We start from the raw sequence: 22218 nt of genomic DNA on the forward strand, positions 1-22218 counted from the left end.
TGGGGCTTTGGATTGTGACCTGGATCCCTGCTGACTTTTACTGGCCCCTCAAAGTGGCATCCCGGCAGCAGATGCATCTCCTCAGAGCAGGAGGAGACACATCCGCAGGTCACACCAGGATCGTCACAACGTGATTTATTTCCTTGGGGTTTACAACATGTACTGAGTTAGCCGGAGCTTTCCACCTAGAATTTGGTGGGATTTTCCACTTTCCCTAGGAAGAGAATGGCGTCTGTGGCCCTGTTGATCAGCAGCAGAAGGAAGGACCTATTGAAGCGGACGACGGTGTGGGAGGGGCCATCCTTTGACCGCACGATGAGCTTGGTGGCGGTGGCCGCTGCGGCTTCAGTGCCCTCCTCGCTGACGTCCAGCACAGCCTTGTGGGTGGCCTGCCGAGGGAACAACAGATGTCAGCGGTCCCCGTGGAGGTGCCTCTGCTTCGCTGAGCTTTGAGGTTCTGCCTAGGAACAGAGATGCCCCCCTCTGGAGGCCTCAAGCTCACTGCACCAGATGCCGGGCATTAGGTGCACAGGTGTCACTGATACTGGTCAACTGGGCCCCTAAGTGTGGGGCCGAATGGTTATAAATGCACATCGGAAAGCCTGGAGTTGTTGAGTCCTGTTCCTGCCCCTTTACTGTGGCAGAAATTCTGGGTGCTGCTGGCTGCACTCCAAATCTCTGAAAGGGCCATGGTAACAGGGTATAGCCCGCAAGGTCATTGGGTGAATTAAATGAGATCACACAAAGTGTGGTGTTATGAAATACTGGATCCCTTCTGGTCTTCTAGGGAAGAGACTTAACCAGGGGGCCTGAGAACTCCCAACAGTTGTTCACATGTGCACATAAGCACATAATGGGAAATGGACCATTACACTCAGCAGACTCCATTGGGACCTCTGTATTCTTTCCCCAGACACCAATGACAAAAGTCCCTTCAGGGACCCAGGATCACTTCTGACCATCCTAATCTATTATCAAAATACATTTTTAGGGGCACCTGGGTGGCTCAGTCAGTTAAGTGTCTGCCTTCTGCTCAGGTCATGATCCCAGGGTCTTGGGATGGAGCCCCTTGTCAGGCTCCCTGCCCAGTGGGGAGTCTGTTTCTCCCTCTCCCTCTCCTGTTGCCCCTGTTTGTGCTCTCTCTCTCTGTCAAATAAATAAATTAAATCTTTAAAAAACACATTTTTCAGTCAGGAATCAGAAACCCATAGGTAGACAAGGACCAGACCACTTGTAAGAGCTGGGGGCACACAGCACACCTGGAGGGCCCACTCTCACTAATGGGGACTCATGGCTCAGCTCTGGCTAATGGATGTTACATAGGGTTTGGGCTCACTATTGCCATGTGGGAATTGGACTCTGTGATTTCTTTCAAGACAATCAGAAATCTATACTTTAAAGTGCAATGTCCTACATGTTAGGAATTGGCTCTCTCTTTTTCTTTTTAGCACCGCAGACCAAGCACAGCACATCTCTAGGGTACAAATGGCCCATGGGCAGCCAGTTTGACTTCAGTGTGAGGACCTAGGCTTCAGGGAGGTGAGGTTGAATGCCAGGTGTGTTTCTGCTTGTCTGTAACAGTTGTTGAAGTAGAAGTGCTACCTTCCCAGGAGAGGCCTGGGAGGCCATAGTTGGATCTTAGGAACATGTGTTTGAGGGATAAAAAAGGGGTAAAAGTTGCCTGTGTATCAGGGGAATGGTGGCCATAAAGCCACAGGCCTCAGCCATGAAATTCAGCCCTACGTTTGCCACAGAGAAGTCACTTTTCCTCTTGGGGTCTGTGTTTCCTTATCAATGAGAGGCAAGGGTTTGATTAGCCAGTCACTGGAGGCCCTTCCAGCTCTGGCAAATGTTCTCATGGACCAACTCACTTTGGAAAGCTGTAGGAAGTCTCTCTTTGTGATTCCAGAAAAATCAGCATTTTTATCAAAGGCATCCCGGATGCCCATCTTCGGGAGGATGGTTTCCAGGTCATAGGAGGCAGAAAGGGAAAATTTTGGAATGAACACCTCTATCCACCTATGGGGATGGGGAAAAAGGAAAAGGTGATGTCAGAGGCCCCTTGGTATCTATCTCTGCTTCTAGGTGGCATTTCAGGAGGCTTTCTTCTTCCTCTAGCTAATCCGTTGCTGCTAAAGTAGTCCACACATCCCCAACAACCAACCCAGGTTGCTCTGGAGGTAAGCTCCCTGGATGAGCAAGTCTGGCACTGTAGATGAATGAGAAGGAAGGGGACACCCTAATAAGGTAATAGAGCACAGATGAGGGGCCAGCAAGGGAGCCTGTGGCAGCAACCCATGGGGGACACCAGGCAGTGATGATGGAAGCCTGTCTGCTATCCCTGGCCTGGCATGCCCCCCACCCCTGCCAGCCCTTCCTGAGACAAACCCTGCTGAGCCCTGAGAGCAGCAGAGTCCAATAGAACTTTCTGCAAGGCTGGAAATATTCTCGTGCTGTCCAGTAGATTAGCCACTAGTTGTACATGTGGCTTTACATGAGGAAAAATAATTGTAGTTTTATCCAATTTAATTAATGTAAATTTAAATAACTACATGAAGCTAGAAATTAATCAGCACAGCCATGGTGTTCGGCAAAAATTTTCCTTCCTTTGCAATGGTTTCCCTGAACCAAGAGTGAACAGCCCACATTTACTGAGCATTTAGTATGCCCCAGGTATCATCTCAGGCACATTCATGAGCTTCATTTCCATTTTAAAGATGTTAAGATATAGTTTTAGTGCTTAGACTGAGGTCATGTACCTGGTAAGTCACAGAAAGGAAAGCACAGAAGTGCTGGGTGGACACTTGCGTTCTCATCGAGGGGCATCTAGCACAATGGACAGCTCTCTCTTCCCTGCAACTGCTCCCTGAGCTGGCCTGGCCAACCCCTCCCTGCTCTGTCTGCCAATCTTCACAGACTGCCCCTTACCCCAGCCTCGGTGCTGACTCCTCTGTCCAGTCGTGGCTGCTATCAGAGAAGAAACTTCTGTAGGATCAAGGAACCCTATAAGTGTTCCTTGATTCCCAACTGTGCCTCTTTGCCGGTGTTGACTCCTTTACCAAAAGTCCCCTTCCCGAGCCTCTATGCCCTTACTCAGACCTCCACATCCTATCTATGCTCCTGACTCAAATGCACCACCTCCTTGAAGCCTTCGGTGGGTCCCAGTTGAAAGCCATCTCTCTTTGCTCAGAAGCTCCTCAGTGCACTCCCTGCCTCCCCACCCCCAACCCCTGCCCTGGGAAACTGTAATTCTTCTTGAATTACAGTTATCCCTGATCCTGTCTTTGTCTCCTCCCGGGCTGTGGGCACCTGGGAATGGTGGCTGACAATGGCTGGAAATGCCAAGAAAATATTCCTAAGAGATTGTACTTAAGATTTTGACATCCCTTTTTATATTATGGTTAACAACCTTTTGATAGTGTCCGGAATAGTCATGGAACTAATAGTAATCTTACTATTAGGTAACATCAAATATGCACAATCTTCCTGGCACTGTTCTAAGCACTTTGTAAAGAGTAACTTGTTTTTATCTTTTCAACAACTTATGGGTTGAGTAATATTGTTATCCTCATTGTCAATGCTTCTCTTGCCTGTTCATTTTTATAGAATCATTCCATGGAATTTAACCTCAGACCGACTGACAGAGTGAGTGCTGTTAGCATGGAATTGCTGCGATGACATAAGAGTGTTGAGGGGACATATTAGCTACATGCCCTTGGGCAATTTGCCTCCCTTACTAGAGCCTCTACTTCCTGATCTGTGGATGGGGGGTGATAGTGCTCTTCATCTGTCAGGTGGTCATGAAGTTCAAGTGAGAACACAGCCCCAAGTTCATTATCCAGCAAGTAGCTGGCACTCAGTTGGCATTCAACAGCTGCTATCATGGTCTTTCCCCTGTCCTTAGAGGTACACCACCACCCGCCTCAGGTCTCAGGACACTGACACGGCTTCCCACCTCTTCTGGAGTAAGTGATTCCATTTCCTCAGCGTCCTAGATGACAAGGCCTGCTCCAGTTGCCTCATCTTGCCCTGGCCAGGGAGGACAAAGAAGGCTGCAGTGTCTTCATCATAGTCCATCCGTAGCACAGAGCATTTCAGCTCTGCATCCACTCCAAAAGCAAACTCTTCCACCTGGTGCATCATTGGGACCTTCACTGTGGTCCTCTTACCCACCAGGAATGGGGAGCTCTTACTCGTATATCCAGGGTTAAAAGGCTTCTCCCACTTGCCTAACAGAGAGAGAAGAGAGGTCTTTATGTCTAACTCAGTGAGGTGAAGACAGCAAACATGAAGAATGAGGGATCTCTGAAAACTCGCTCCTCCATGAAAGCAATGAGAAAACTGCCCACAGTGGTCAGAATTAACTTTCTTAGAACTCTAGAAATTAACCAAACTCTTTCAGCCAATTAGGGAACAGTTCATTAAAGTAAAGCAGCTAAATCTTCGTAAGAAAGTGAGCTTTGTGGTATTTTAACTTGCCCTACTTGCATTCCTCTTGTCCTAACTCTTCAATAATAGCCTGGAAAAATAATAGCCTGTGTTTGCAGTGAAATCCAGCAGGCTAGCAGCCACTGAGGGGGGAAAAATAGGGCTGGAACCCTTTCAAAGACTCATTCCCAAAAAACTGTTATTTGACCTGTCTTGTGCTTCCCTGGAAGGCATCACTTGCTAAACTGTCTGTATTTGATCTGATTTGGAGCTCAACCAGTAAAAAAGGCTATTTCTCAGAGGAAATTAGTCAAAAGCAGTCACAAGCTGTGATAAATTTTGCAGCTGCTGGAGGCAGGAGGTAACAGGGCAAACAACAGACTAATCACAAAGGTTAACAGGACAGGTGGGGCAGGGCTGGCATGTGCAAATGTGACAGAGTAAGGACCTCTGCATATTTCCCCCATCAAAAAGACAATGAGAAAAATTGGCAAAGATATCCAGAATCAACTCTTTTGGAACTCTGAAATTAACTACAGGCTTCCGGCAACCTGGGGAGAGTAAATTCAAGAAAAATGGCCAAACCTCAATAAGAACAGTCAATTTCATGGTCATTTTAAGTTGTGCCAGTCCCATCCCCTGCTCTCTAGCTCTGCAGTAGCCTTGAAAAACACCAGCCTGTATTCCCAATACCATTGGAAGAACTGATCTAGAGGTCTTTCAAAGACTCATTTTCAAACAATTATTATTACTTGACCTCTCTGGTAGTTACCTGGAAGACCCCACTTACAAGATTGATTGGTGCTCACTCAGTGCCTAAGGCCTTCTTCCCAGGGAGTTGGAACTTTTTGTTAGAAAGAAGTACAGGTGAAAAAAAAAAAAAGGCAAAGAAAGAAAGAAGTACAGGCAAATGTTTTAGTATCATGGTTGTCTGAATGAGGATAATAGATGAGACAAACAATAAAGTGATAAAAATTCTGAAAGGTAAAGCTAAGGAATAAGATGTCCATAGGAGACATATTTAGAAAGTTTCAATATATCCTGGGCATTTAGAAGCTACATGCATGTATAAAGCTGAATTATATTTAAAAAAAATATGAGAAGGCTTTAAGTGCATACTTATGGCTGACCTTGAGGGTCTGCATAAACAGAAAGTGAAGACTGAGTTGGAGTTATAAACTTCCTGGCTGAGTGTTGATGGCATACTGTACTGTGCACACAAAAGTCTTCAGCAAAGACTAGATTTATTTGTTCTAGGCATTTAAGAAATTTCTGCCCAATCATAGCTAACCATTTAACTAAACAATAAGACACTTCGGTGACCACACATGACGAGCTATAGACTTTAAAAAATAATAATAATTCAGAAAAATCACTAAACAAACAACAACTATTGTAACAAGTGAAAACAACAAATCTTTGGAAGGGAAGAATCTGATTTTCAGAGTTGTCACACTACATAATTTTAAAAATCCAGCTTTTACAAAAAAACATGAGACATAAAAAGAAAGTATGGACCATACCCAAGGGAAAAAAAAAACAATCTACTAATATCAAAAATAAAAGAAGGAACAGGGATGTCTGGGTGGCTCAGTGGTTGAGCATCTGTCTTCTGCTCAGGGTGTGATCCCTGGGTCCTGAGATTGAGTCCTGAGTTGGGTTCCCTGCAGGAAACCTGCTTCTCCTCCCTCTACCTGTGTCTCTGTCTTCCTCTCTCTCCGTATCTCTCCTGAATAAATAGATTTTTTTTTAAAAAAAAGGAGGAACAATGCCATAGATCTTATGGACATGAAAAGGAAAATAAAGGAGTACTATAAACAACTCTATGCCCACAAATTTGATAACCTAGATGAAATATTCCAATTTTCCAATGCTTACAAAGGAAGAAATAAACACTATGAATATGCCTATATCTATGAAAGAAATTGACAATCACTAATAACCTTCCAAAACACCAGGTCCAGATAGATTCACTAGTGAATTGTACCAAACATTTAAGAAAGAAATTATGCCAATTCTTTACAATGTCTTTCAGAGAATAAAAGTAGAAAAAATACTTCTAACTTGTTCTATAAAGCCAGCATTACCTTTTTTTTAAAGATTTCATTTATTCACAAGAGACACAGAGAGAGAGAGAGAGAGAGAGAGAGAGAGAGAGAGAGGCAGAGACAAAGGCTGAGGGAGAAGCAGGCTCCATGCAGGGAGCCTGATGCGGGACTCGATCCCCGGACTCCAGGATCACACCCTGGGCCGAAGGCAGGTGCTAAACTGCTGAGCCACAGAGATGTCCCGCCAGTGTTACTTTAATACTAAAATCAGACAAAGACATTGCAAGAAAGGAAAACTATAGATCAATATGTGTCATGAACATAAATGCAAAATGCTCCATGAAATATTAGTAATCAAATTTTATAATGTATAAAAATAAGTATGCACCACAACCAAATGGGGTTTATCCCAGGTTCGTAAGGCTGGTTCAACATTTGAAAATAAATTAATGAAACTCATCATCAAGAAGCTAAGGAAGAGAAATTAATCATATCAATAGATGAAGCTAAAGCATTTGACAAAATCCAACACCCTTTCATAATAAAAGTTCTCAGCAAACTAGGAATAAAGGGGAACTTCCTCAGTTTGATTAAAAATACCTACAAAAAGCTTACAGCTAACATCATACTTAATGACGAGAAACTCAAAGCTTTCCCACTAAGATCATGTATAATAAAAGGATGTCCCCTTTCACCACTTCACTTCAGTATTTTACTGGAAGCTATAGCTAATGTAATAAGACAAGAAAAAGAATAAAAAATATACATTGTGGGAAGAAATAAAACTGTTTTTGTTCATGGATGACATGATTGTCCTTGTAGAAAATCCAAGAATCAACAAAAGAACTCCTTGAACTAATAAATGATTATAGCAAGGTTAATATGCAAAAGTCGATTACTTTTCCATATGTCATCAGTGAACAAGTGGAATTTGAAGCTAAAAACACAATACCATTTACATTTGCATCCAACAAAATGCTTAGGTATAAACCTAACAAAATATGTATAAGATCTATATGAAGAAAATTATAAAACTCTGATGAATGAAATTAAAGAACTAAATGAATGGAAAGATATTCCATTTTCATGGAATAGAAAGACTCAATATTGTTAAGATGTAAGTTCTACCCAACTTGATCTATAGATTCAATGCAATCCCAATCAAAATCCCAGAAAATTATATTATAGATATTAACAGACTAACACTACAGTTTATACCAAAAAGCAAAAGACCTAGAATAGGCAACACATTATTGATGGAGGAGAACAAAGTTGGAGGAATGACAATAACCAACTTCAAGATTTACTATAAAGCTATGGTACTCAAGCCAGTGTGGTATTGGTGAAGAATAGACAGATCAATGGAACAAAGAGAGAGCTTATGAATAGACCCACATAAATGTAGTCAACTGATCTTTGACGAAGGAGTACAGGCAACACGATGGAGGAAAAATAGTCCTTTTAACAAATTGTATTGGGACAACTGGCATTCATATGAAAAGAAAAAAAAAGAATCTAGATACATACTTTATATCTTTCACAAAAATTAACTCAGAATAGATCACAGACTAAATACAAAACACAAATCTATAAAACACCTAGAAGATAATATAAGAGAAAAACTAGATGACCTTGGGTATGGCAATAATTTTTAGATGTAACACCAAAGGCATGATGCCTGAAAGAAATCACTGATAAGCCAAACTTCATTAAAATGTAAACTTCAGCTCCGTAAAAGACCAAGAATGAAAAGCCACACAGCAGACTAGGAGAAAATATTTGAAAAGATGCACCTGATAAAAGTTTGTGATCCAAAATATACAAAGAACTCTTGAAACATAAATAAGAAAACAAACAACTGGATTAAAAGAGTGGGCCAAAAACCATGACAGATACTTCACCAAAGATGATACGCAGATGACAAAGATGAAAAGTTGCTCTGTATCACATGTCACCAGGGAAATACAAATTAAAACAGCAATGAGATACCACAAGACACCCATTCAAATGGCCCAAATCTGGAACAATGACACCACCAAATACTGGTGAGGATGTGGAGCAACAAGGACTCACACGCTGCTAGTGGGAACACAAATAGTAGAGCCACTTTGGAGGACAGTTTAGTGGTTTCTTCCCAAACCAAACATACTCTTGCCATACAATCCTGCAAACATGCTCCTATGTCCTATGTCCAAGTAAAACCCTGCACATATGATTCTATTTATATAAAATGTCCAGAATAGGCAAATCTATAGAGGTGGAAAGTCCATTACTTGTTTCTAGGGGAAGCGCAGAAATAGAATGAGTGCTCACAGATAGGGGTCTCTTTTTGAGGTGCTGATATGTCCTGGAGTTACATAGTGGCTGTATTGGCACAACCTTGTAGATATACTAAAACCCAAACCCCACTGAATTGTGCAATTTAACTTGGCGCATTTTGTGGTATGTGAATTATATTTCAATTTAAAAATAAGATGAAATAAAATGGAATAACTTATATAAAGAACAGGAGACTTAAAGGAGGCTCAGTGCATATTACTTCTTTTTCCTTTCCCGCTCTCCTTACAGAATGGATGGATAAATGGGTGGAAGGTGAACAGGTGGATAGAGGGAAAGAGATATGGGGGAAGGAGGAATGGCAGGAGGGAGAAAAGAAGGGAAGGCGAGAGAGGGGAAGGGGGAGGGATGATACAGTGGTGGTGACAGCTCTGCTGAAGTTGGCTCTGTCATCATCCATCCAGTAAGCAGAGAGACTCGCACACATCAGGCACTCAATACATGATACATCTTGTAAAGCACCTGCCCAGGATCATGAGCAAGTAAGGGGCGAAGTAGAGTTCAGGCCCAGAGCTGTCTGACTTCAACGCCCATGTCCATGCTGTAGTAGCACGGTGTCTCTGTAAACTGTAAAGCTCTAGACAGATGTCCAGGGGATGTGAATGGCAGTTACACTGGTGTGTCTGCACTTCCACACCTATGAAAGTGTTCTGGCTTTTGGATTTACCTCTTGAGCTGGGTTTTCAGAGAACTCTGTGTCCCTCCTTGAAACCTTCAGGGGCCACTAGGGCTGCTGCTAGTAGCAAGAGATGAGGTCTTACTCCCAAGCTAATTTCCAGAAGACTTTCCCCATGGGCTGCCTGGTGACCCCAATGGACACATACTCAGGCTAACCAAAGACAGAGATGAATGAACCCCCAACGTAATCGATGAACTGAAGCTAAGGGAGGAAGCAGGAGGTATTCACGGTCATGAAGCCAGCTCGTTCCAATGGGAAGTCCAAGTTCAGACTTCCCATTACCTGACTATGCCATCTGGGGTTTGTTTAGCTTGCTTATTAAACCAGGGTAAAAAAACAAACATTAACATAAAAATCAACCTCTTGGGATCCCCGAGTGGCTCAGTGGTTTAGCACCTGCCTTTGGCCCGGGGCGTGATCCTGGGGTCCCGGGATCGAGTCCCGCATTAGGCTCCCTGCATGGAGCCTGCTTCTCCCTCTGCCTGTGTCTCTGCCTCTCTCTCTCTTTCTCTCTCTCTCTCTCTCTCTGTGTCTCTCATGAATAAATAAATAAAATCTTTAAAAAAACAAAAAACAAAATTAACCTCTCAGTGTCTTACCTTTAAAGAAAATGTGATTCACTAGGACCATGACCGTCAGAGGTTCAAGGCTTTGGATTAAGTTTACCACCTTCCCTTTGGTTTCCTTCTCCACATAGCTGTTTATCTTCTCCCGGGCAGTAGAGGAGCTAGAGAAATCTGTAGAAAAGACTTTTGACTCATAGAGCCTCTTGACGTCATCCAAGAAATTTGTCTGCAGCCACAACTCCTTTTTGATAAAGAGGACACTCCCCATCCTCAAGTCCAGGTCTTTGCCGGGGACTCGAAGTGAGTGGAGCAGGTGCTGGAAGGCCTGGTGGATGGAGGACTCCGGCAGGTGTGTGAGGTTGAATCCCAGGCCCTGGAGGATCTGGGTCTTGGTGGCTGAGCGGGCCCCGAGGGAGAGCATGGCCAGGCAAGCAGAGACACTCAACGGGGAGAAGAAGACGTTCTGGTCTGGAGTCTTCAAGATCAGCCTCTGGTACAGGCGGAAGGCAAAGTCGGTGTTGCTGGAAGACAGCTGGGAGGCGGCGGTGCTCCTTGTGGAGGACATGCAGGGGGAACCTTTGCTGGGGGCCCGTGGAGGGGGTACACAGTAGATTGGAGCAGAGATGCTGACAATGAGGAAAAGTCGATAAAAGGAACATGCCATCTTGGAATGAAGTAAGTCTGTAAGAGAGGAGAGAACCACCGAGGGAAGGTAAGCTGAGCCTCTGGCCCCCGAATCAGACACCTTGCAATGCCCCACCCTGTTCTCAATAGAATGGGGACACGTGTAGGGACACCCGGGTGGCTCAGTGGTTGAGCGTCTGCCTTCAACTCAGGGCCTGATCCCAGGGTCCTTGGATCAAGTCCCACATTGGGCTCCCCCCAGGGAGCCTGCTTCTCCCTCTGCCTGTGTCTCTGCCTCTTTCTCTCTGTGTCTCTCATGAATAAATAAATAAAATCTTAAAAAAAAAAAGATTGGGGACACGTGGGACGGTTAACAGAGCAGTTAACCCTCACATAATCTCATTGTCTCTCATAAACGAGATGCAGGTATTATTGCTGCCTTTAGTTTATAAACAAGGAAGCAGGCCTCAGAGAGGTTGTGTAATTTACCTCGGGCCACACAGCTGGTGTGGGTTCTGTCTGGGAATCAAAGTCAGGTCTTAAGTCCGGAATCTCAGATCCCACGCTCTTTGCTGTTTCTGCTTCATAGGTGTCTTGTTTGGAAAGTAAGACAGTGAAACCAGACTGCAATGTCCCAGTCTTAGCAGCCAGAAGCGTCCTCTTGCCCCTCAGAGATCCCTCCAGATAATCTTGGTCCCTTTTGTGTTGAATCCTTTCCTTGCTGTCGTTGCTCACCCCCAGCCACGGGCATTGGCTGGCATGTCGAGTGTCCCTCAACGGGCTGTCCTGGTAGTTGCTAGTGGGTCTACCTTGGGCAGAGACTGCCTGCCCCCTGCCCACCTCATCCAGCTAGACCCAGGCACCAGGAGCATTTCGGATCAGGTGACCTGGTGGCAGTTGGAAACTCCAGTCGTTTTGGGACACGACGGGGCTGGGCTTGCTTTCAACTCTGATGCTCACGGTGGGCGAGTTTTAGCTTCTCTGGATTACGGTTTTCTTTTTCTGCTCTGGGATGATGGCCTGGCCTGGACCTTATCTAGTCATTCAGAAGATCAAGTGTGATGAGGTCACTTGTCTATGTCGGGACAGTCTACGGTCATAGCCATGCTCCCAACAACCTCTTGGTCAAAACTGAATTTATGCAAATTGAGTAATACTGGATCATACCAGATGTGATTAAAATCCGAAGGAACTATGCAAAGAATCTTTTTGCCCAATGGGTAATTCTTTTGGGAAACTGCAAATCTATCTCCATTTCCCTTTATCTATTTGGGCGATTTTTGTGTTGTAGCAGGGGAGTGTGAGGCGGGCTGCAGAAACGGGGACACTGGGTGGGGGGATGTACAGGCTTGATTCTGCCCATGGGATCCACAGAGGGGAAGCAGAGGAGGCCTCTGTCCGAACAGAATTCCCAAGGACCGTTCTGGGAACCACGTGTGTCCTTCAGTGCTCTCCCTGGCCCAGGCACCATGCGCTGGGTAGGAGCGGCAGGAGACGCTTGGTGTCCTGGCCCGAGTGGAAGGGGTTTACACCAGGGTGGAAGGGAGTGAACAAAGGAGGCATGTGGGATGGAGACCCTAGTTTCTCCTAGTCGATGAACTCTGTGACAGGCTGGGGGTGAGAATGTGGGGTTTGTAGGACAGCTCTGATGGGCAGGGCACCTGCTGTGTCAGCGTGGTTTGTGTGAAAGAGGAAACCATGGTCCCAACACACACTCACTTACACGGACATCCCAACTGGGCTGAAAACCTAACCCCACTGCAGTTTCTACCTCCCCCCAGAGATGTGGTCTTAACCAGTCTGTCGGGAATTTTTTCCATCAGCTCACTGAGTCTGCCACATGGGCTCTCCATCCCCCACAGGGAGAAGAGGTCATCCGTGTGGGAAGACCCCTGGCCTTTCCCTCTGGGGCAAAATGCCTGGTCTGGAACAATCTCTTTCTTTGGCCAACAACCTCCTTGCCAAAAACCCTCCTTCTGTGAAAACTTGCCATGTTGTTCACCTTGTCGGAGCTGGATGGGGTGTTCCCCGAGTCGTGCATTGCTTAATAAAGCCAATCAGGTCTTTGACATATCCTCGGTGGGATTGGCATTAGTTAGCAGTACCAGCGCTTGATCCCAACAGCCGGGCAGGGGCCAGAGCCTAGGGCAAGACCACCCGTCTCCCACACAACCATGTTCTGTGTAAAGAATACAAGCCTTGCACAACCACCTGTGAGCTGTGGTCTGATGCCCCTCACCCCCGTCTGTGAAAAGGGTGGCCCAGAGAGACAGTCTGTGTAACACTCAGCACAGTATCGGGTGTGCAGATGGCATGAGGTCAAAGCTGCTTCTCCCCTGTGGCTGTTGTGATTTTGCATTCCTCTCTTGGAAGCAGGGTGAAGGGGCAGGCTTGTCCCCGGCTATTCTTGACTGTGGGAAGGGATGGGGTTGAGGGAAGAGGAAGCTAGCCATGCGTGAGGGGGAAGGAGTCACCGCCAGGCCCAGCGATGAGGGACCTCCACACAGCAGGGGCCTCGATCCCTCTCCGGGCACCTGTCAACACTGGCTCTGCCTCCCAGAGGATCCACATCCCCATCAGCAGACGCGGCCTTGCCGGAGGGTGTCTGACTTCATGCCCCAAGTCCTGGCCTGAGCAGGGGAGACCAGCCTGCACCAGTGGCCCCTCAGGCAGTCAGCTAGTAAGTGTCCTGGCCCCTCATGGCCCTGGCCTTCTTGGGGCCTTAGAGGAGCCGCTGCTTCTCTCTGGGCCTCAGGGAAGTGACCCCAAAGGGCTCTATGGCCATGGGCCTCCAGGGGCAGATCCTTATGTTCTTGAGGAAAAGCTCTGATGAAAGCTTACTCTTTCAGCTCTTAAAGTCCAACTTCCTTCCACACCTGGCCTCTCCCCATCCCCAACTCCTCCCATGGCTCATCCCATGGCTCATCCCAACTCATCCCATGGCTGCCCCTTCTCCCTCCCCACTCTCTCCCTGTTGTGACACAGCTGTGGCCGGGGTGCATGTGAGTCCTGCCCTTGGGCTCTGTCCATCTCGATGAGAGGGACACTCTCTCACCTGCCCCCTGCACCTGCTCCCGTCTGGGTCCCTCTTCCCCAGGGGCCACCGTTTTCATCCTACCTTTTATCTTCTCTCCTCTGCTCAATCCCCCATTTGGCTCTCAGCGGGGTCACTCATCCACACTGCAGACAGGGGGAGCTTTCTAGATGCAAAGCTCATGTGGCACTCACCTCCTCAGCTTCCTCAATGGTTCCCCACCGACCTTGGGAGGAATGGCCAAGCACCTGTCATTCAAGGTCTTTCTCTGCTGGGCTCCGACTTACCTCTCTAGCTTCATCCTCAAGCACACAGCTGTTCCAGGTTCCTGGAAAGGTTACGTGGCCCTCCGCCTACCTACGCTGCCCTGTCTTCATTTGCCTCCTTATTTAGCTTGAGTGTCAAAGGGCTTCATTCCATTCCAAAACCCTACACTCCCTGTGACACACACTTCTGGCAAGGCCCCAAACCTGAAATAACCCACCTGCCTGTCCCGTCTTTGCCAAGTGCCAGAGGGAAGGTGGCTCAGCGAGACAGTGTGGACCGAAGTGACTTCCCAGTCCCCAATCCTTATCTGCCTGGCCACAGAGCACCAACACCTCGCTCTCCCATTGGCTACAGGGAATATCTCAATCTTCTATTTCTGAAGACGGTCTCCTCACCCTGGCACGTGTGCATCAGACCGCCTCGCCTCCCATGTCTCATGAAAGACAGACCCTCGGAAAAGGAACATATCCCATGCTCCCAGCACTCCTCCCCTTTCCCACCCCTCCCCTCCACCCCTCCCATAATTTCGGAGAGCATCCCTTATGTCCAAAGCAGGACCCTCACACCCCTCTCTTCTGTATTACCTCAACTACATCCTTTCATTTGGCTTTTAAACATGGCCAAGTCTCGCCCGCTAGGAGAAACCAACCACTACCAACAACATGATGCAAACCTCCCCTTTGCTCCCTGTCTCTGTCCTCCCCATCTTGGCTCAAATTCTCACAAGCTGTGTATTCACAAACTTCATGGTCTCACCTCTGCTCACCCTTGGCCCAAGCCAGTTTGGCTTTTGGGTCCACAGGAACAGGACCCACCTGCAAACATGGCCAAGTTCATCTTAGCTGTGTCCCCAGTAGCAGCTGATCCTGGAGACCACACTGGGCTGCTTCTCCAGTCCCTCCCTATAGTCATAGGGACCTGTGACCCCATGAGCTCCTGATTTCCTCCTCTCCCCCCTCTTCCTCTCTTCCTCCTCCCTTTTCACCTCTGTGCGACCCCCTGCTCCCAGTCCTTGTGCGCCCCTGAGCCTCAGCACCTGCTCCGTGGTCTCTCCTCTGCCTCCAGCCCACCTCATCACGCCTGGGGCTTCCTTACTGGAGATGCCCATTCCTTATTATTTGTAATCCCCAGGCCAGACCTTTCCTCCTCTGAACTCCATATTTCTAACCACCGCCTTGATATTTCCTCCTGATTGTGCAAATGAATCTGAAGCTCGGTAAGACCCAGACAGAACTCAGACTCTTTCCCAAACGCCATCTCCCCATAAAAGTCAAAGCTGAGACCTTCTTTCAACATCTGCATCCATAGACAGTACTCACCTAGTTATTTGAGCCCAGAACTCACCCCTGCATCTCCTTCTTCCTCATTCCCCACCCAACACATCTCTTACCTATTTCCAGCTATTTGAGTAGCCTCCCATTTCCCAGAGAGAGCATGGGTCTCCCATCCAACCTGAACTGCCCAGGCTCCACTGGCCCCTCTAGCTTCATTACAGACCTCAAAGCCCCTTGCTCAGGATGCTATGCCCAGGCTTTTGGCCCATTTTTATGATCCTCATCTTACGATCTTTGTTCTGACTCACTCTCCAGCCTTCACGAGACTTTCCCCCCCTAATTAATTCCTTTCTACTGCTTAGGTCCTATGTCATGTCACACCTTTAAGGAAGCTCTCTTAGAGCACTCGGGTCAGGGTCAGGAAAATTTCCCCCCTTTAAATGTTTTTATAGTATCATTAACCTCTCAGCGAAATACTTATCATGGTCATAATTTCACATTTGTTTGCCTGATGGAAAATAAAACAAATCCGGGAACTTGCCTCTCTCGTTCTCCTTGTACACCACTGGCTGGCTGGTACAAAGGGCTCCATTAAGTGTTTGATAAACCAGCGAACTGAAGTAAATTAAACAGGCAATTTACCTCTGAGGAGTGATACTGACTGGAAATGAGCAAGAAAGACTCTTGCAGGGTCTTATTTAAGGTGCTAGATACACAGGTGTGTGTGTATATATATATGCATAACACTTGAGTTGACTTACAATTCTGGCCAAGACGAAGCACCTGACATTGGACTTATGAACAATCATAAGCAGTTGGAAAATTGGGGCATCTGGGTGGCTCAGTCGGTTAAGCGTCTGCCTTTGGCTCATGTCATGATCTCGGGGTTCTGGGATCAAGCCCCACATTGGGTTCCAGCAGGGAGTTTGTTTCTCCCTCTGCCTCTACCCCTCCCTGCTCATGCTCTCTTCTCTCACTCTAGCCCTCAGATAAATAGATAGATAGATAGATAGAAAAATAAAATCTTAAAAAAATAAAACTGGACAAAATACATGAAACAATTGAGATGCTGAAAAAATTATGTGAAATAATTTAGGCACTGGACAACAGGCAGAGAAGGCAGACAAATTCAGGGAGCCCTATGACCTTCCCACTTTTCTGTCCAAAGACACTTTCTGGGTCCAGAGAGGGAAGCCCAAGCAGAGCCTGGCAGGCTGGCTGAGCGCTGGGGACAGAGATCCGAGTTTGGGACAGCTGAGGTAGCAAAAGTGCGTGTTAGCTTCGGTGCAAAGCTACATGCTCAGCTCTGCACGCATAAAGTGACAATCCACGAGGACGGTCCCAGAGCAAAAGAGAAACCCCCAAACTGCCATGAAGATGTAAGTACAACAACTCCCAGAGTTCACATGGCACGGGGAGGGAGGGAGATTCTGACCGGGCAGCATTAGGGGACCTCCAGGAACACCCAAGGCGTTCAGGAAAGACCCTAGAAGTGGCACGTCTTGACATGAAGGCTCAGGTAACTCTAGTTTGCAGCTGCCCTAGACACCTTAACAACGCTGTATCTGAAACAGAACATAGGATCATGAAAAGGTGATAAAATCCTGGACAGGATTAAAGAAAAACTTCTGCAAGTACTTCAGTCGGCTTTCAAAACAAGCGTCACCACACTACAAGAACACAATAAAACCCAGACCAGAAAAATTATAAGAGAAAATGTAAGTGGCAGAAGGAAAGATCAGGAAGCTTGAAAATGCAACAATACGAACTGTCCAAACTTAAGAGAGGGAACAGGGGAAAAATAACAGAGCCCCTGTGATCTGCGACACAAAAGCAAGTGGTCTCACAGATGGGTAGCTGGGGCCCTAGGCATGACAGGGGTGGGAGAGACAAAGTCTGGAAGAAATAGTAGCCAGAAGTATTTGTGCAACTTGCTGTATGTACACTACAATACAGCAAAGGGAATGCAGCCCTGCATTTCTGCCCCTGAGCTGTAGGGTCGCCCTTGATTCTCGGCCTGCCTAGACGGCTCTCCCCTCCCGACAGGCTGCTTGCCGTCCTGCAGGCTCCAGCTCCAGACCTCCCACTCCACAGAGTCTTGCAGATCCCACAGAGAGCCGGGCCCTCCCTTTGCAAATACCTGGAGCAAACCACAGCAATTTACCTCCTCACGTGTCTGTCTCCCCGAGTGCATGGGCTGGACCTGGGAAGTGACTACCATCCGGGAGGGATGGGGACAGAGGGAGAACAATAAAGGGTATACGAGGCTGGACGAGGGGGTGGGAAGGCAGTGGGAGGAATGCAGGGAACCCCAGGGGCCAGGCTCTGCTGACCAGCCCACACCCGGGGACTTGTGTAAAGGCCTCCAGTTGGTGAAACAGGTTGGCGTCTTGAAGCACGGAGTTTCCCAAGCTTGGTTAATTGTCAGGAGAGCCTGTGCTCTCATTAAAATGCACATTTCCAGGCCCCACCTAGGGCCACTGAGTCAGACTTTCCAGGGAAAGATGAGCCAACAGGAGCGAGAGGAGCTGGGTGCTTCCTCCTGATGCAACTTCTGCTCAGGCCCCAGAGGGAAGCTGTCTGAGATTACCCGGCTCTAACCCCCTCAGGTCCCAGGTAAAGCAAAGGCCCGTTTCTCCCCAAATTTATAAGACCAAGCCTGCTGCTGCAGCAGCGACAGACCAGGAGCAGATCCCATGGGTCCATCCAAGGTCCCATCAAGACAGAGCCTTATCCCAGGCCCATCCTCCTCCACGGAGCCCCTCTGGCCATGCCTGGCCTGCTCTAGATTCTTCTGTCCCTGGCTGTGAGATCTCCTGCTTACTCCACACATCTTTATGCTTCTGCCCCATTTCTGATTTTTTTTTCCCATTTCTGATTTATAACAGAACTTCACACCACATTTTTCGTTTTTAAGTTTCAGAGGTAGAGGTCAGCAATTCAGGAGTTGCATAGAACACCCCGTGCTCATTCCCTCACGTGCCCGTCACCCAGTTACCCCATCCCCCTGCTCCCCTCCCCTCCAGCAACTCTCAGTCTGTTCCCTAGAGTTAAAAGTCTCTTATGATTTGTTCATATCACTTTTTCAATCTATTGACATCCTTATAGTTTTCTCTCTCTTTTTATTTTTTTTAAGATTTTATTTATTTGAGAGAGAGAGACTGAGACAGCAAGAGAGAGTGTGAGCTAGGGAAGAGAGGGAGAAGCGGGCTCCCCACCAGGCAGAGAGTGTGACGTGGGGCTCAGTCCCAGGACTCTGGGATTATGACCTGAGCCAACCAAAGACAGACGCTTAACCGACTGAGCCACCCAGGTGCCCCTGGTTTTTTCTTTTAATATATATATTTTTAATTTTACCTATTCTTGCTCCCTGTAAAGTGGATTGGATGCCTCATAGCTGGACTTGCCATGTCATCTTAACCAGAAGCTATCGTTCAGAAGCCCCCCAAGAGGGACCTAACAATACCCAGTGTGGACGTGAGCACCTGTCTCATGGGAGAGTGCTCGCCAGGGCTCCCCACACTCTTTTGCTGCAACATTGCCCATTCCTTAGCCTGCCCGGAGGGGCCGCATGACTTTTAGGATCCTGGCCAAGCTGAGGGTGGAGATGGGGAAGGGGGTTGATGCAGACAGACCCTGGGGCCCTGAGGAGCTCGGTCTAATTGCTCCTTTGTTTTCTGTTGGTTTTGGCAAAGAGGTCACTATTTCAACATTGCAGAACACACAGCCTTCCTGCTCCAGAGGGGGTTTTCATCCAGGAGGGACTCTTTCCCAGCCGAGTCTTGGAATCAGATGCCTTCGTTCACATCACACCAAGAGAAACAATAGACAAAAGGTTACCTGTGCTGGAAGGACAAGCAGTCTTCAGAGAAGCCCCCTCAGTGGCCTTCCTTCTGGCCCTGGATACCCTCATACCAGGCACCGCTGACGCGGCTGGTGCCACCCACGTGCAAAATAGGTTCACGCACACACATGACATCATGTCACCCCCCCCACACACACCAAGTATCCTTTGAGATGAACAGAGAGGAAAAACTCAGGATTGGGCACAACTAAGTGTCTTGCCTCTTGTCACCAACTGAACACATTGGCAGAGCTGGAACTTGACCTAGAGCCTGTCTGGACTCCAGGGCCTGGAGGCCCCTGCTAAAGTTCCCGACATGAAAGACCCCACCCCAGGCAGCACGGTGTCCTGGGTTGGAGCCTTGGGCAGACAGAGGTCTTTGCGGCCGCTGCTTGCCTCTTTTCTTCCCTCTTTAACCAAAAGGAACAGGCTTCAGGGTCAGGTTCTTGGTGAAGTTGAATCACCCGATTGGGTTATGTGTGTTTTTAGTTCTTTTCTACCTGTGGCACATTTTCTGGGCTTCTATATATGGTGGCGATATCAATTTTTCTGTTTGAACAAATCTTTCTTTTTAAAAAACAGAAATTGACTTCAAGATCCAGCTTGAGTGTGTGAGAGCACAAAAGAGAGAAGGGTTCAGCCACACTAGCAACAGAGATTCGAGAATGAAAGAAATTTGGGAAATTGAGTGGAGATAGAGAGCATGTTTCCCAAAGAGAAAGCCCTCCCACCCCCCAGCCTCACACTCCTAGTGTCGTACCCTGACCCAGCTGGGCCTGAATGGGAGGGGGGCAGGGAGCCGGCCATGGGTCTCTAAGCTCACCTGGCTTCTCCACATCTGGCACCCTGCCTGGCACACAAGAGATGCTTAATAAGTATTTGTTGGCTAATGAAAGCATGGAACAAGGAATAGGTGGATGAAACTTTGGAGCAGCCTCTATCATTAACAAGACGAATGCCAAAGTGCTGTCTGAGATGGAGGGGCTTTTGGAGATCATCCAGGGCAACCCCATGCTGCCCAGATGGGAAACGGTCCCCCTGGAGGGAGAAGGTATTTGTCCAAGTCCTGTAGTCAGTGTCTGGGCAAAGCAGGGCTTCCTTGCCTGTCATTATCCTGGTCAGCTCACCAACTTGTCACTTCTGGTGTGTGCCCACGTGAATGACCTCAGCCTGGGCATACAGGAAGCCAGCCTCCTGGCACCCAGCATGCATTTGGAAATCCACCTGCTCAGAAAGCTTCTGCATTACGTGAAAGGTTAAGTTGGATCACATTACAGGGGTCCTGCCTCTGGACCCTGACGTTGGCTATTTCCCTTCTTGTCTGGGGCTAATCCTTCTACCATCAAGTACACTCAAGGTGGGTATCTCTGGGGCCCCAGAAGTCTCCAGAAGGTGGTTGTGCCACAGAGGCCATGGAGAACAGAATCACAACATCCACTATCTCAGCCTTGAGTGTCACCTTCTCAATGAGGCCTACCTGACCACCTCCAGCATCACCAGCACCTCCAATCACCCTTTCCTGCTTTACCTAACGTCCTTTTTCATTTGTTAACCCTATGGTATATTATATGCCTCCATCCACTAGCTTGGAACCTCTGGCAAGAGCCAGGAGCTCTGTATGTTTTGTTCATTGATGTGTGTCAAGCCCCTAGAACAGTCTCTGGCACAGAGTGGACACTCAGCAAATATTTACTGGATGGGTGGATGGACAAATGAAAACTGATATGCTCAGAGGACTTGCATTTAGTCCCAGATCTGTGGCTTTCCAGCCGTGGGAACTCGGTCAAGTTCTGTGGTCTACCCAAGCCTCGGTTTTCTCATCACTAGAGTGGAATGATCTCACCGACTCGAAGGGTTGTGGGCCGGCGGGTAGGGGACAGAGCCTCTGCGGTGCCAGTCCCGTGGGAGGCAGGTAGTAAGTGTCGCTTACTTCAAAGGCAAAATCCATTTACTTGTTTATTTGTTCATGAGGTCAGTCCACAACACGTGGCCTGTGAAGGCTTCTTAGAAGAGGTTGGAGTCCATCTTTTCTGGAAGCAGGAGTAACACTCTGAAAGGAGCTCATGGGAGTGCTGGAGGATGGGGAACGAGGAGAGCGTCTGGGCAGGGCAGGGTGGAAGGGTGTGAGCAAGTGCAATGCAGAGGGTGCACTTGGAAGAACCACAGGAGGGGGCTGGTGTGTCTAGAGCAAAGGTGACTGCTGTGGTCATCTTACTTTGCAGCAAACACACTCTGAGCATGTTCTCCGTGGCCTGGCCTGGGGATTGGGGTTCGGAATGCCCAGTCTGCAGCCAGAGGGACACACTTACCACACACGAGTGTGCCTGAATCACACGGGATGTTACACTCCAGTGTAACACAAGTGACAGCTCACCATAGTTCTTTGGTTAAGGACTAGCATTTTCCCTGTGACCCCTGATACCCCAGTCTACCTCTCCAGCCTCACCGCCCACCTCCCCCTGACTTATTTTGTTGTGCTGGCAGATTAATATCATTTTAGCTTCTCGTCCCTGCCAACTTCCCACCCCAGGGCCTTTGCACAGGCTGTCCCCCCTGCTGGGTAGTCTCCCTGGCTACCACTCCAAGCTTCTCCCTCTTCTTTTTTCCCCCATGAAGAATTTTATTTCCGTAGCGCAGAATGAATGTATGACTGTGAAGGTAGGAAATCATATAAGAAATATTCAAGAGGCACACTGGTCATTTTTAGAATAAAGTTGGTTAAAGGGAAGATCAATAAAGTACTAGAGCTTGTGAAAGACCAGTCAGCGTTTTCTAGATTGCTGACCACACTGGGACAAACATACTTGTATGCAGGTTTAATTAATAGTGACAGTTCAAGAACAGACAAGCTCCCAGCATTCGGAGCTCTCTCAGCCTGGTTGGAGCCCCCATTCCATACCCTCGAAGGCCCCCACGGCTGTCTTTCTTTTTTCTTTTTAAGATTTTATTTATTTATTAGAGACAGAGAGAGAGAGAGAAGCGCAGAGACACACACACAGGCAGAGGGAGAAGCAGGCTCCGTGCAGGGAGCCCAACGTGGGACTCGATCCCAGGTCTCCAGGATCACACCCTGGGCTGAAGATGGCGCTAAACCGCTGAGCCACGCAGGCTGCCCCA

General features: G+C 47.7%; 1 protein-coding gene across 2 annotated transcripts; it reads right to left on the reverse strand.

Annotated features, from left to right (window-relative positions):
• Positions 1-120: 120 nt before the first annotated feature.
• On the reverse strand, positions 121-14101 carry LOC112657726 (serpin A9). 2 transcript variants are annotated; one of them, XM_025443826.3, is made up of 5 exons: positions 13911-14101; positions 10092-10739; positions 3956-4229; positions 1872-2019; positions 121-389 (listed from the first exon to the last, which is right to left on the reverse strand). In XM_025443826.3, exons 2-5 carry the CDS (start codon positions 10720-10722, stop codon positions 186-188), a joined length of 1257 nt encoding a protein of 418 aa, XP_025299611.1. In that variant the 5' UTR covers positions 10723-10739; positions 13911-14101; the 3' UTR covers positions 121-185. The 2 variants fall into 2 exon arrangements, with proteins under 2 accessions (XP_025299611.1, XP_035575985.1); XM_035720092.2 differs by having other exon boundaries at positions 13801-14101.
• Positions 14102-22218: the final 8117 nt, after the last annotated feature.

The sequence above is a fragment of the Canis lupus genome, chromosome 8, assembly GCF_003254725.2.
Source record: "Canis lupus dingo isolate Sandy chromosome 8, ASM325472v2, whole genome shotgun sequence".
Classification (NCBI taxonomy): domain Eukaryota; kingdom Metazoa; phylum Chordata; class Mammalia; order Carnivora; family Canidae; genus Canis; species Canis lupus.

Bases quoted from the DNA above. Each gene is read 5' to 3' on its own strand.
- LOC112657726 (XM_025443826.3), bottom strand. From the start codon at position 10,722: ATGGCATGTTCCTTTTATCGACTTTTCCTCATTGTCAGCATCTCTGCT. The intron at 4,230-10,091 runs GTAAGACACTGA...TCTCTCTGTTAG, and splicing joins GAATCACATTTTCTTTAAAG to GCAAGTGGGAGAAGCCTTTT. The intron at 2,020-3,955 runs GTGGGAAGCCGT...CCATCCCCATAG, and splicing joins AATCACTTACTCCAGAAGAG to GTGGATAGAGGTGTTCATTC.